At 38.5% G+C, this 16,220-nt stretch overlaps 1 protein-coding gene across 1 annotated transcript; it reads right to left on the minus strand.

Moving 5' to 3' along the window:
* Positions 1-7,356: 7,356 nt before the first annotated feature.
* On the minus strand, positions 7,357-14,775 carry LOC135461654 (con-Ins Im2-like). The gene is made up of 2 exons (XM_064738841.1): positions 14,475-14,775; positions 7,357-7,856 (listed from the first exon to the last, which is right to left on the minus strand). The coding sequence occupies exons 1-2, from the start codon at positions 14,689-14,691 to the stop codon at positions 7,666-7,668; spliced, it is 408 nt and encodes a 135-aa protein (XP_064594911.1). The 5' UTR covers positions 14,692-14,775; the 3' UTR covers positions 7,357-7,665.
* Positions 14,776-16,220: the final 1,445 nt, after the last annotated feature.

Genomic DNA, 16,220 nt, shown 5'->3' on the forward strand with positions numbered 1-16,220 from the left:
AAACTTTCCTCGGTATACATTTCCCAGGGTAAGGCTTGTTTTGAAAATGATGACCCATGACATGTTAAGTGGAATATTAGAACGATTTTGAGCTAAGGTGAACAAATATCAGTGAGAAAAAATAGAGTATCTATATATAGTACTGAAAAATTATGTCCCAAAATTGGGACTTATCGAACGCTGTAAATATATAGCTGAGGAGGATGTATGAAATCAGTGACAGAAAGTAACGAATCTTCATTTGAAGCTCGGTCACGTGGTCCCATCTAGTGTAAAATTTGTATTTACATGTGAATTTATATTAAGCTTGCTTGGCTAAACAATACATAATTATTTTTAGTTCGCGAGTACGTCTGCCCCAGAAACTTATCCTGAGCAAAGCCCTTATAGAAGAAGAAGTAGACTTCCGGCGGACAGCATTTTCATGATCCATTAATAGGAGATTCTCTCGCGCAGTAAATTCTCCACGGATTATATGTTAATTTTCCGCAAAGATTTCCCGTTTTATTTCACAGGTGGGCCATTTTCCAAAGGATCAGCACCCTGACGATGATGTTGACATAAATCACAACAGTTGGTTTTGCTCCAAGACATCCCCGAAAGGGACAGTTAATAATAAAAATTGATGTACAATGTATCAAACGTATTCTTTGGTTTTATATTTGCTCTAGCGCTAGTTCGCACAATTGAGCATAGTATAAATAAATCTTAAAGTGACATACTCACTCCAACAATGGTCAAGGTCAAAAAAGAAGGGCCACTACAGAATTTAACGTGGCGTTCTTATCTCAGGTCGTTTTCAGTTGTTTTTACACAGCAGCAATGGAGTTTCCACCTTTTACAAATACCAAGATTGCCAAAGGTTTTCTTGAATTTCTTGTCCTATCCTTATATTATTCAGAACGATGATATTTTTGGCATCATTACCGATGATTTTGACAAGCCTGTCATATATAGTCTGTAAACATTGACAATAGTGCTAATGACGCCACAATAGCACTGTACGCGTCAGCCAACACCTGTGTCGTACCTGATATGGACCTCACCCACGCTGGCAAACTTGCGAGTCCCAGGTGTTTAACGTTGTTCACATAGCCTATGTACAAAGACTGGCTCAGTTGTATAAGGCACTGCTCTCACTCAGGATGAGAAGTTACGTGTTCGAAAACAACGGTTTTCATTGGGCTGTTTTTATCAAATGTACAGAATACAAATAGATCTATAGCTATACGAAAGTCCGTCTATGCATGTTTAAAGTCACACACACAAAATTCAGAAGTAGCGCTCTGTTAAAAGCCTGCAGGAAAACAGGCGAATACATGAAAGGCATTCTGATGTAACATTCGTGGGAAAATGTGCATATCTCTTTTTTACTGTTTCTTTGTCCTTATTTCACACAGCACAACAACCAAAGCATCAAAATACATCTCAGTAATAGAGTACACAGACCATATCAATACTATACACTAATTAAATCCGCTTTAATTATGTTGCATTATCTTGTAAGACAATGAAAAGGACAAGAACGCGCAGAACCCTATATAATTTAAACTTATTGCCGCAGAGTACGACAAAACAAGCCTTGTTTATACCTCTAGGGCACCAATCAATGTACAATGTATCAAACGTATTCTTTGGTTCTATATTTGTTCTAGCGCTAGTTCGCACAATTGAGCACAGTATATATAAATCTTAAAGTGACATACTCATTCCAATCATGGTCAAGGTCACAAAAGAAGGGCCACTACAGAATTTTACGTGGCGTTCTTATCTCAGGTCGTTTTCAGTTGAATTACAAGAATCTTAACTTTTAGATTTTCTCAACACCCGTTCCTCTGATCAATTCCACTGATGTCAACTATACTGAAATGCAAAATCGTCACAAATTGTTTGCTTTTACATACATTCTGCCCTTAGCTGGGCATGAAATAAATAATAAGTACATACGTGCCATTTACATCTATGACAGGTGTGAATTTTTTTCCCGCACCACTGAAATTTATTCTCATATAATCCGTTATAGAAACAGACTAACGCCATTTTCCCGTTGTAGCATTTTCCATATCGTCTAAATAAATCAATAAATATCAGAAGCATTGAAATACTGAAAATGAGATCATTTAAAAACGCCACTGGTTTATATGCAGTTATCGATGCAATCGGAAGAAAAACATTTCTTTGGAATGCTCCAAAAAATTCGTTCATTAGAATATCAAATTCAAAGTTGTTTAGTGTTCAACGTAATGCACAACTGTCATCACCATTGTGTAATCATCGCACTGTTTGACAGATATAACAATGAAAAAGTTAAAGTTAGCTGCATGCGCGTTCACCTATAATTATAAATCAGAAGTGTTCGTTATATTAGGGTGCGTCTGCTCATTTCATAGTCTAAGATGTTAAGATTTTTTGCACGGTGTTTTTGAGCAGATGTTAACGACATATTGTGAGATGTGTTTTTACACAGCAGCAATGGAGTTTCGATTAAACGACACCTTTTACAAATACCTAGATGGGGTGGGGGGGGGGGGAGGGAGGAAGGGCCTCCGTGGCTCAGTTGGTTAGCTCGCTAGCGCAGCGATATGGCCCAGAAGTCTTTCACCAATGCGGTCGCTGTGAGTTCAAGTCCAGCTCATACTGGCTTCCTCTCCGGTCGTAATAGGGAAGGTCTGCAGCAGCCTGCGGATGGTCGTGGGTTTCGCCCGGTTTCCTCCCACCATAATGCTGGCCGCCGTCGTATAAGAAAAAATATTCTTGAGTACAGCGTAAAACACCAATCAAGTAAATAAATAAATACCAAGACGGTCAAAGGTTTTCCCGGATTTCTTGTCCTATCCTTATATTTTTCAGAACGATGATATTTTTGGCATCATACCGATGATTTTGAAAGGCCTGTCATACATAGTCTGTAAACATTGACAATAGTGCTAATGACGCCACAATAGCGCTGTACGCGTCAGCCAACACCTGTGTCGTACCTGATATGGACCTCACCCACGCTGGCAAACTTGCGAGTCCCAGGTGTTTAACGTTGTTCACATAGCCTATGTACAACGACTGGCTCAGTTGTATAAGGCACTCTTCTCACTCAGGATGAGAAGTTACGTGTTCGAAAACAACGGCTTCCACTGGGCTGTTTTTACCAAATGTCCAGAATACAAATAGATCTATAGCTATACGAAAGTCCGTCTATGCATGTTTAAAGTCACATACACAAAATTCAAAGGTAGCGTTCTATTAAAAGCCTGCAGGAAAACAGGTGAATACATTAAAGGTATCCTGATGTAACATTTGTGGGAAAATGTAATAGAGTACACAGACCATATCAAAACTATACACTAATTAAATCCGCTTTAATTATGTTGCATTATCTTGTAAGACAATGAAAAGGACAAGAACGCGCAGAACCCTATATATTTTAAACTTATTGCCGCAGAGTACGACAAAACAAGCCTTGTTTATACCTCTAAGGCACCCTACCCGCATTTTGCGAAATTTCTGACAATAACAAGGTCAACTTAATCATCCAAAGTTCACGATTCATGTGGGTTGCATTTCTTCAGCTATTTAGTGATATAAAAAATGGTATTTTCAAAAACCACAGGCGGGGTGCCCGGCATTACCACATGAGGGTTGTTTTACATGATAGATAAGTTTATGAGAGATACTAAGAGTTATGCACATTGTAGTCAATGCCATTGTCTTTGAATATAATTAGATTAATCTTAATTAATGGACGTTTTATATAGGTTGTTTATATTCACTGTTATTCACATAACGACTATTTTTCAGCTTTTCATTTTGGGCCATGTTTAGTATAAACCACGATATACTCTATGACAAATCTGCAGATATTACAGGTACGTTCAATTTCAGCCCAAGGCAGGGAATCCCCAGGATCCCGGGACTTCATGGGAATGTGGATCTTACGTGAACTTTGCTGGAGATCACTTTCCTTTACCAGTATGGCAATAACTGTTTAGTTGATTGGCTGGAATTTATCGTCGCTTTCAACATTATTTCGGTTATATCAGGAATCACCCTGTGGCATGTCGAACCCAATGCATGCTAACATATATATTCATATATATACATACCGAAAATACCAGATACGACATCCTATCCATTATACCGACACCTGTCCAACCATCTATTGCAGTATTTGACCTATTCCCTTTATGCCAGTTACATACGCATACTGAGGTCGCAACTGAGTTAAGCTTGTATGTGGAAAAGTTAGCCAGTTTAGTCTGGGCGGTCCAGTTTCCTTCACTCATATGAAATAATGCTTGAGAACGGCGTTAAACTATGTGGTAATAAGCTTGCTTACGACGAGATGCCTTGGTAAACATTAGCTGAATATACCATAAAGATGATTCGTTCGTCAAAATAAAGTCAAAATCTTTTGTGATTTTGTGAATTCCAAAAACTCCTAAAGTGGTTTATAATAAAGGTATAAAATGAACATTTCAGCCCAACAGGAAAAAAACAAAACAATCCTTAATCTTTATCACTTCGTTAAGGCACCTGAATAAAGTTTTCTGCAAGATACTCAAATTGCAATGAATTCTGCTCGACGCGTTTCCAATTAAGCACACTGCAATATAGCAAAATCAATACTTCATTAGATTATCCTTACAGCTGAGCGCAAACGGTTCCACGTATTCAAGGTTTAAATGTCAAAGCATAGAATTTCTTGGCCTACATTTTTGAGCGATTTCGTTGCATTCAGCGACGTGTCTATATTCTTTGATCTGCAGAATGATGGTTATGTTTTGAAGCTTTATAACACACAACCTACACACAAAACCGATTGGTCGATACAATGATCAATATCACATCATAGGTCATTCATTCTTTTTATTATATATATTGTGCAGGTCAAGTGGATTCTGTCGTGCTCTTGTCCGTAAATATTCTCGTCTTTTCCAATTGTAATTCTTTATGCTTGTCAGGTGACTCGTGCACTCGAGTCAACGGCAATGAGTTTCTTTAGTTAAATCTTGGCGCAACTAAATTCCACAGTGTGGGTCAATATGACATACCGACACGTCCTCGGATTGACCCCCTAGCCAAAACCATTTCCCGCAGGGCGTCATAATTTTGTTGATACCGCGTTACCGGCTCTTGTTGTGCTCATAGTTGAATTCCGCACTAGATCAGAATCGCCTTATATAACAGAGAGCGAGTCAAGTGTTTCCTTAACAGCAGTGTGTGTGTCTCCTCTTATGCGTGACTTTAACTGTTGGATCCCGCTGCACGCCACAGGTGGGTCAGGAGGCCAATAGGTGGCATGGCGTTGACGGATGAATCAGCCTTAACACGGGTTGAACAAGACGTCTTTCCACATTGCTTATCACGGTCGACCTTGCGTTGCTGGAACTCAATTAAACAAAGGCGAGGCAACAATTTAAGCTATTTTTAATAGCATCCCTATAATTTGCAGAAACTTTCAAGAAGGCAGTTTTCGGGAGTACTTTTACAGTCTGGCTCAGGTAGTAGAGAACCAATATCGCCCTGCCCGTAATGCGTCGTGCAGTGGCACGCCAATGGCAGATTAAAGGCGCCTTTAGAAGCCATGCATCGATCTCATACAGGTCGACTTCAGTTTGCCCGCAATTTTTTGTGCCCTGAGCGTAGAAGAACTTAAACATTGACAGTCTGTCTACTCCTGTGTGGTCGGCTATACTTGCTTGTCCTCTATTCTCTAATAACTTGATATGTCTGGCTGGTCAGTAGGACTGAACCAAGGCGATTATTGTCCCGAGAACCTTTTTCCCCCAATCCTATGAATCCACACTGGGAATTGACGTCAGCGTGAACTGATTATGGTCATCTGGGGCGTCCAAATTGGAGGTTAGCAGATCTAGACGGCAAGCCCATCGAATGATGAAGTTGTCCCGAGGCCAGAGAATTTGTTTCTGCAACTATAGCCTGTATGCGTCTGGGCTGCCTGTCAGAACACTGGTGGGACACAGTTTAAGTTTTCATAGCCCTTCAGTAATGGTTTTAACGCCTATTATAATGTCATATCATTTGGCAGAGTAGCGTTATCCGTCAGTTCTCGACAGCAGGCATCAGTTCGCATTACCAACGACAATTATAAAGGCTTTAGCGACGTAAAGACACATTGACATCAAACCTCTCATGGATACAATGTATAAGCGATTAAATTCATCTATTGATGTACTCTCTCGATATGGAGGTTACAAAGAGGTACATATATCAGCTAAATGCGTCGATGGATTCCCGTTGTTCGGGGCCATTGTGTGTTTAAAGATTTCTTCAACTTTAAAAAGGAGAAAGATCTGAGGGATTGGTCGCAAGTCGATTCATGTCCAAGAGACAAGGGATTCATCTCAAGTCGATTCATGTCGAAGAGACAAGGGATTAATGCCAGGTCGGTTCATGTCCAAGAGACAAAGGATTAATCTCAAGTGGGTTTATGTCCATCAAAACGGATTAATATCAGAGCGGTTTATGTTCAAGAGTTTGCATTAATCCCAAACAATTTTGGTCCCATAAACAAGCGATTAATTTGTTCGATTAATTCATGTCCATGTGACAATTGATTATTCCTCAAACGCTTCATGTCTACGAAGTAACGAAATCAAATCCAAGAGACAAGGGATTAATCCCAAGTCGGTTTATACCCAAGACAGCAGGGGTTTATCCCAGTTTGTTTCATACCCAGTGTACAAGGAATTAATCTCAAAGGATTAACAACAGGTCGATTCAATTAAAAAAGACAAGGGATTAATCCAAGGCTGGTTTATGTCCAAGTGACAAGGGGTTAATGCCAAGCCGTTTAATGTCCAGTATACAATGGATTAGTTCCAACTCTGTATATGTCCGTTCCTTATGACAAAAAACAAAGCAAAATTCGGATGGCCTAAGAAGACAAGGCGTTAATCGCAAGTAGTTTTATGTTCAGTAGACAATGGATTAATCCTAGTTCAGTTAATTCATGTTCAATGGATAAGGGACTGATCCCAAATAGGTTTATGCCCAAGACACGTGGGATTAATACAAAGTCGATCTATGTCCATGTTAATCCTCAATCTGGTAATCTAGGTACTCTCCTTTCCTGTCGTTGAGCGTAAAGGTATAGGTCAAATCCTGGTAGATCTGATGTCATTGCACAGCGATTTAGTGAGGTACAACCATGTGTGGTGTTTTCGACATAGCGCTCGACTGAGGCAGCATGTCGACATTGGCACAGGCCTGCGATAAAAACACCGTCCAGAATGAGCGAAGTAAGAATGAAAGCAAGCATATCTTACACCAGTCTATGACCAAACATTGCACTCGACAGAAATATATTTGTAAATAAATAACACTGCATGGAATAGTGCACAATGATTTTTTTTATTTTTTCTGCTATTTTACCATCAAAAATAATCCATTTACAAGTATAAAATCAAAAACAGATAAAAAAAAAACAGAAAGCAAAACATCAGAATCTACATTAAGCAAAAAACAGTACAACATATATTGTGCAAACAAGATACCATCATGCAGCTTACATCACACTATAAATAAGACGATTCCTATGGTAGTTCAAATTTGGCATAACAACACCACTTTTATATCATTTAGAGAAGATGCTGCTCTTCAAATGGACTTCGGACCAGAGTCAGTACAGCATTTCTGCCCTCGCTTCAGTTAAGAATCGGTCGACCTTTTGGCATAGATGTTAGGGGAGCGACAGTACTGTTGTAATTCCCTGAAGCGACACCTGTGATAACAACATTCACATGTGATGCCCTTTTCGTACAATGTCCGTTTACTCAGGTAAGTTGAGGCGTCTCTCTTGTTCAAAAAGATTTCCTTCAGGCCCACATCTTCTGCAGTACCTGGAAATTGAAAGAATTAATTTTGTTTGGTTTTGATATTGAATAGGAGTAATCGTTATCAGCAGCTATGACGTCAAACGTGGATTAATCTATCTTAATGCCAACACAACACTATATATATATATATATATATATATATATATATATATATATATATATATATATATATATATATATATATATATATCCATTGATGTTTAAGGCCGTACTGATGAATTTTCAATACTATAACACTGACCTTCTGACTTAAAGCCGCAAACAAAGCCGCAAAAAGTGATCAGAACACTCATTGGTAAATGGCTTGAATGGCCTGACTGAGATCGGTTGACCAAACCGCTCTGAATAGTCACGTTCTCTAGCCAAGAGCTCGGTCCTGTCGTTTCGCTGTCCTCATAGTGTCAAAGCTATACTTGGTGAGAACAGGTTTACAATGATCTTGAAGTAATTCTGAATTCATATCACATCAGTATATGGAAATAATAAAGACCCTAACATCGGAAAAACACAAATAACACAACCGACGCATCTACTCGGAAAGCATCAGAATCACGTGACTCCGTTACTAGGGTGAACCCGACTACTCTCCTTAAAGTTCAGATCATTTTCTTTATCCACAGTGGTTACTTATAATTCCTTGTGTTCATTATTAAAACATGAATTAAAGTTGAGATTTACAAGCAAGTTGTCAAGAGTTTATCTTTTTTCCGGACAATGCCGAATGCAAACGTCTCGAATCTATAATGGCGGTTAGCGAAGTTTGTCTTGCTGTCGATGAACCAGGTACATTTGTGTTAGTTCCAGATTAGTGAATGGAAGAGTATAGATCTGTATTTTTTAAGGCTAAGATGGGAAAGATGAAACAATTCAAAGATCTATCAGAAACATTATGAACCTTCTCGGTCGATGCGGATGAAGTGCAGACTCCACTATTACCACACTGTCTCATAGGAGATACGATGTGAATGCTCTTGTCAGAGTATTTAGAGACTTGATACTTTATGCAACATGAGATTTAATAAGGAATCAGATATTCCTAATATTGCACAGCACAGGCGTTTATTTATAGTGTGCCAAATGGCTGGTGATGAGCACAAAGCAGAAAGCCATAATAATAGATTCGTCTTTCACAAAGACCGAGTAACCATAAAAATACTCAGTTCCATTGTCAGTTCTGATGTCATTGTTTTGTCGCAAATTGCTATGTTTTTCTGAGCGATATAACAATCACTTGTATCACTGTTTATAAAATTCTTTGACACATACAACTTTATAAAATTTCCATTTCAAACATAATACTCTAGCTTCCGTAAACCGAATGCTTCTGTCATAACAATTTTATTTTCATTGTTTTTCAGCTCCCTAAGCTAAGAAATCTTATACTGATTTGGTGTTGAATTTAATATGGGATTTTTTTGGTATTTATTCTTTTGCCTTGTAAAGATTTTTATGTTGATCCGCGCTACCATCGATTATTTTGGGTTTATAGAATACAAAAAATAACAACCCACCTCAGCTTTTTTCATTGTGTAATATGCTTTAAAATTTATTTAGATATAATGTGCATTATTTAAGAAATGGACGATTTATAAATGGTGTGGAACAGCTTGTGAAAATGTAAGTTGGGAAGTTGAATAAGCGATGTAGACTGTGACTGGGAAAAGTCCAGTAGTTAATTTATTTATCTATTTGATTGGTGTTTCACGCCGTACTGAAGAATATTTCACTTGTACGACGATGGTCAGCATTACAGTCGACAGTGCGCGGAGAAGACACGACCGTCCACAGATGCTGGCAGACATTCCCACGTACAATTGTGCTGGTGTACTATGTAACAAATATAGGCTCATGCAAGTTAGGTTCGACTGTGATTTAGGTTTTGGTCTCTGTCAAGTACATATTTATTTTAAGGTTGTAGTTTATCCATAACACTCAAATCTCCACCACCAATAAATATAATGTAACTACGTATGTACATGTAGACAATGAGGAAACAAATCTCTTCGGCGGCATCTCTTATGTACGCCGCAAAATAAAAAGATAAATTTAATTAGAATGACCCAATAAGCTTTCATGACATGCACAACTACAACAACTGATGGAAACAATTTATTCGTTTGATGGAAATTTTCCTTGATTTTGCATTAATGGCATACTAGACAATAATACTTTATATGTCAGCCATCCCATTTAGTGCTAGTGGAGGCTTAACTTCGCGTCAACCGTAATATAAACGTTTGTGAAAACAGAATCGTTTGGAAGTTTAGATGTAGTTTGTAATAGAAATACAAGGTCAGAAGGCAACATAGACGTCCATTTAGGGTTCTTAGTTAACTAATCCTGAATCGAACTATACCCGAAAGTTCGCCTTTCATCTCTATACATACATATAATGATCAAGGTCGTCCGCCATTCGTCTGCCCATCAGTTTGATCAGCTATTATTGCTACGTTGCATTCTTCTCACTGATGACCAGCATCGGTGAATATTCCACCCAGCTTTTATCAGCAGTCAAGCAGGCTCTCTGCGAACGACAGCGGACAAAAGTGATATTTTATTAGCAGAAACACAAAATGTTTCTAGCCGTGTACACCCTTAAAAGCAATCTCCATAAAATTCGTGAGAAAACTTTTCGCATTCCCATCTGGTCAAGGTATTGATTTCGTACGCTTGATCTCGTTTTCAACTCTGTTACGATTGGCTGAATTTATATCCAATCAAATCTCGTCTGCTAAGTCTGCGAGGTTTCGCCGACAGACCTACTAATTTTCCAACCATGATGAGTAACTATTGTCTGTTCGTCCTACACAATTTCAGGTTGAGTAGAGCTGAAATTTCCGGATGATATGTTTAGTACACATGAAGAGTAAAACGGTAAATATTTACCTGTTACGATAGGATGCGTTCGATTACTAGTCTTTACTAATTATTGAGTTGAGCGACGCCTCGCATCCAGTTTCAGCAATAACTGTCATTTAAAAACTTGCGTCTCATCTTAAGCCTTGAGGTTGTGTGTGTTGATCTAACCTTTCGACCCAAATAAATTATATCGTCTCAGAATGACATTTGCTAACAACTGCCTTCATGGTACGTACAGATGGTAGTTTTATACGATAAATAGTAGCAGATCGAAAGTGTGATTTGTGACACATTGTCTATGGATACTCTAGGTTTCTCCAAAGGCTTAAAATGGCAGACATTATTTCCATTAAGTTGGTTAAGGTAGCCAGCAAATTTATCAGTAGAAATAATAGTTAATATGGCGATGTGCACTGTTATTATTCAGTCATATTTAATCTCCATTTGGTCTATATACATGTATACTCACGAACAAACTTAACAATGATAGATATGTTCGTATGTCAGACATCTCTATACTTCAGTCCCCATAAACCATCTTACTTGGACATGTCTCTTTTGTTTTTCTTGACATAAAAAGCGACTTATGAATTTGTTTTCTTAGATTTTATGTTTCACACGAGAATTTCTTAATGGTTATGTAATTGTCTTAATTACATCGGTCATATCAGCGGATCGCGTGTTACTTGAAAGCATTCAGTTTGGCAGCCTATGTGACATATTCGCAGTGAGGACGGAAGTGACCTGACCTGGCTGTTATCTGGTCAGTACTGGAATATAGATTACCTATATTGACTACCTTTGTCTGTGATGTTTTTCTCATGCAAACTCCATAGTAAAGGACAGGGCATCGATTTGCCTGAGATCCTTGGCGGATGTAGCCTTGATTGGGTTGGTTCTCACTCTTTGTGGGAGCTCATATCATGCGAGTAATTGGGAAATCTTGCGACTATTTTGTCTCTATCCATGGCTCGACGCGAAACGATACCCCCGAAAATGTCACCCGGTCATTGATACAGGCATGTGGATAGATCTAAGGATTTAATCGTGTTTTCAGAGAAAGGGAGAGACAAGAGAGTGACGCGAGATAATGCTCTTGTGGGTCATCAGAGCATATTTACACCGAAGCTTAATAAGGCTGTGTCGACCTCGATAACCTGGATATTTGTACAAGCCAATTAAATAACAACAACGACCCAACTAGATATTCAATTCACACGCAACTTTTGTGCGTCTTAGAGTGCCTTTTCTACGTGTAGTTAATGTTATTTGTATGGGTTCGTATACAAATCAGCTTCCTGGAAAAAAATTTATATCGTCACAAAAATTCGTTAAAACTAGCAACAAATCGCCTCAGAGTTGTGATACACGTATATACATCGCGACAACATATCAGAAGCACGAACATTTCTGGATATTTTACATTACTGTCATTTCAGTCATGTATACAGCAGATGCAAAACATTTTTGCACATTTCGACTCATATATGGATTGTTGACAAATTCTTAAGAGAAAGCCATCTACCTTACCGTATAAGATGGGATAGGAAACTCGTACCGTTTTTCTGTCGAATTAACACGTTTAAGGAAAAAATCTTAACAAATATTCTCTAAGCCTTGTCAGTTTTCTTTCCTAGAGTTTTGTTTCATTTGGGATTCTTCAAAGGTGCGAGCTTTATGATGTTAAATGGTTGTTTTTCATTCGCTCGTTCAGCATGAAAGGGATAGTGCAACAACTGGTTGACCCGTATCAGTAAAATGGCTCGTGCGGGGCTTGCCTTCGGTAAGGCGTTTCAGTGAGGCAGCACTAGATAAAAGAACGGTGGAAATCCGTCCTGCAACAAGGAGGCTCATTACATGCATTCTAAAGATTCCTTCGTCGTCACATGACTGAAAAAATGTTAAATACGACGTCACACCCCAAGCACTCGCTCACTCACTCATTCGCTCGTAGTTGGTCGTGTTCTTATAGAATAAATAACAGTCGGTTAATAAGGTAAGGATTTATTTGTTCATTTATTTGGTGTTGTGCGTTGTTCTCAAGAATATTTCACTTATACGACGGCGGCCAGCATTATGGTGAGAGGAAACCGGGCAGAGACCGGAGGAAACACACGACCACTCTCATGTTAATATCTTCAGGAAGAGAAAATAGTAAACCTGCACAGGAATGCCAATGTTATTGATGCCGTCTACTGCCGAACAGATTTTAGATGAAATATTGATATAGATTTATAACCTAGGAAAACATTCCAATAACCAATGCGCTTTAGAACGGAAAGGACATGCTAAATGTGTTTTTTCACAAAGTGATGACCTGTGTTCAGTGTATCAAGCAATGAATCAAACATGACCCAGCTAACAAAGGCGTGGCGACATATCTTCATGGCGAACAATGGAAAATACAGAATTTATTAGAAATAGAATTTATTTGATTTTTTTTTTACGCCGTACACAAAAATATTTCCCTTATACGACGGCGGCCAGCATTATGGTGGGAGGAAAGAGGAAGGTATGGATAGAAAAAAATCCCATGCATGTTTGTATTACAAAGGGTCTTTAAAGTCTATTCCATTTTTCGGTCATCGCGTAAAAGCCGGTGAACATCTCATTTCGCGATACGATTGAACACCATTGTGTTGGAAGTGGATCTGACAGCTATATCTACTTGGGACGTCGTTTTCCGGTCGACGTGACGTGGACGAAGATCCAATACCACGCTTATGGTCAATGTCTGCTGACATACATAATGTTCCTACTACACAATATGTTGTCAGCATACATAAGCTATTTTTTATGTTAAAAATGTGTATATACCAACTGTCAACCAAAATGAACGTATCGGATCAACATTCGCAAGGCCAACTCCCAAAACAACATTCAACACAAACCACCCGAGATCTAGGTATAAAGCACAAAATTAAGAGGGATTCATAAACAGAGTAGCAGTCAAAAATTTGCTTAACACTGCAATCAAGAAGGTTATACCAGAGGTGTAACCATTTATATTGTATATTAATCATTTTATGCCCTTACATTAGAGTGATTTATCTATAGACTTGGAGCAGGTTTAACAGAATGACCAATTGCTACTTTCTGATTTAGCTCTACCATTTACAAATATCTTACTCTCCTATACAAAATAGTATAATATAATCTGAATTTCGTTGAAAATTTCCAGCAAATTTCTTTCACTAACTATATCTTTATATATATATTTCAAAATAATGACAACGGTTTAAAGAAGATTTATTACTCAAACAAATTCATTCGTATTCAAAAATATAATTATATGCTATATTCAGGGTGTCCTAATATATATCCTGCACATTTTTGTCGACATTTATACACGTCGTAGTTATAGTTTCTTCGAGAAAATGCTTGATAACGGTGTTTGTACCTATACCGAAACTTCGCTCACTGAAATGATAGAAGTTGTGATCCATACATTTGTTATGTTGGTTAATGTAATCACAGAAAGTGGTGACGTATAGCGTTTAAATGTACACGTGTACCGGGCTATGGTGTGAGTGAGCCCTCGGGAAACATAGTTTACGTCTAGACAAACAATATACATTTATTCAAAGACCACTATGTTCCAAAAAATGCATACAGATAAACTGTAGCTGAAAGTTGGAGATTTATAAATAATAGACTTAACTCAGACAAGGCTACTAGGTACCTCATATAAAACCGCCGTCCACATTAACAAAATCAGTCAATTTGATAAAGCTACATAACAGTGTCGACTTTACTACTCACTTATAACGCTTCTCTTTTTGTTGGCGCCATTGATGCCGTATGGGAAGCAAATGTCTGTGACTATCTGCACCAGGTTTGCCCCGCAGACAGAGCCGCTGACGGGACCCTCCCTTCTCCTCTCACTCGTACATAGCTTGTCTAAGTCAGCATACGTACATCCTAAATACATGACGAGCAGACAGACGGAACATACGCTAACGCAACCATGCATTATCATTGTGATAGCTGGCAAAAGAAACTTTTCTCCTTAAGAAACCCTTTACGTTGTATTGTTGATTCTGGCCAGCCCGGCGTGTGCTCACAGACTGGGTCGCTCCGGCATTTTTGTTGGACCTATCAGCCATTATTTAACCCGATTTTATCAGACATATCGCCTAAGCTCCCGCGTGGGTTATGAAGTGGTCTAGAGTCTTGGTGAGACATCAAGGAATTTGTGTTTTAAGCTGTTGTTTGCCTTCGCTGCTTACGACAATACCACCTTCCGGCGAAACGTGTGAAGGCAATGGTCTGGAGATCGCATTGGTGGGCAGAATATGGCCTTGCCCAGATACAAAACTATGCTCAAGAAATGCATGTAAGGTCGGTGTTTAGAGCCAAGACATATAAGCGATAAGAGTTTAGAGATGTGCACATGTGCATGTGCTGGATTCAAAATGGCTACGAGTAGATCACTCAGAATGGCGCACGGTTACCTTGGCAACCAAGAGACCCCAGCTAGGAAAAGAAACATCATTGACGTGAACAGACAACTTTTGACATGCACTCTATCCTAATGGTTCCTGTAAACATTTTTAATTACATTTCCATTTTCAGTTTTGACCCCAAATAGGTCCTTTGGTGACAATTACGTCATTCTGATCCACTTCCAGGGACTGAAACTTCCACTAGTTTTTATTTTCAAAAATTGTATCCCTCCATTTTAGTTCACTTTTTAACTCATTCAAGCAAACTTAGAACCTTTGACTGAAAATGTTACACGAGCATATGCGTTTTGTTTTAACCAAAAGTTGTAATATCCAAATCCCTATTCTGACGACCTACTTGATATATTAAGATTGATTAAAATTTAAGAACATTTTGCCGACAATTTAAGAACATTTTTGCCGAACCTGGACATCCGTAAAAAAGCAGTTTTTTTAAAAAACCAACATCTTAGCTATTCTGAACCTCATCACTCAACTCGTGTCAATTTTTTTTTTCAACATTCCCATTTGAAAAAATGAACCATGGCGGTATTCAAAAATGAGGTCATACGTTTAGGTGATACATGATCTCTGTCATCCTCGACCACATGAGAATAAATATGAAAATAAAAGCTGACGGTATTAATAAACTATAATGGAAATCATAATGCTGGGGTAAATATTGAACATTATGAGAGAGTTTTTTATCGTCACGGTGCATGGCAACTCCAGGACTTTGTTATTTTCTGCAAGTGCCTTCTGGTAGTGCAACTTGTGTGTAGCTAAGGATTCATCCTGAGCGGCTTTTTCAGTCTTCATGAAAAAGAAACAGATTTGAATTTCGCGTGAACTGTTTCCAAATATTACGCGCATCACGTATTGCAGACGAATGAACCCTGTGCATCTTCATGGATCTCTGTGTATACTTTGATCATTAGCCACAGAGACACTGCTGGCTTCATTCTGATGCAACATACTTTCTCTCTCGAATGAATGATTATCTATTGACGTCGTGTTTACAGACATGTTTTTTCCTTGCAAGTCCATCATATTTTCACCCCGT

This window comes from Liolophura sinensis, chromosome 1 (genome assembly GCF_032854445.1).
Source record: "Liolophura sinensis isolate JHLJ2023 chromosome 1, CUHK_Ljap_v2, whole genome shotgun sequence".
NCBI classification, from domain to species: domain Eukaryota; kingdom Metazoa; phylum Mollusca; class Polyplacophora; order Chitonida; family Chitonidae; genus Liolophura; species Liolophura sinensis.

Bases quoted from the DNA above. Each gene is read 5' to 3' on its own strand.
- LOC135461654 (XM_064738841.1), bottom strand. From the start codon at position 14,691: ATGATAATGCATGGTTGCGTTAGCGTATGTTCCGTCTGTCTGCTCGTC. The intron at 7,857-14,474 runs GTGAGTAGTAAA...TTCAATTTCCAG, and splicing joins CAAAAAGAGAAGCGTTATAA to GTACTGCAGAAGATGTGGGC.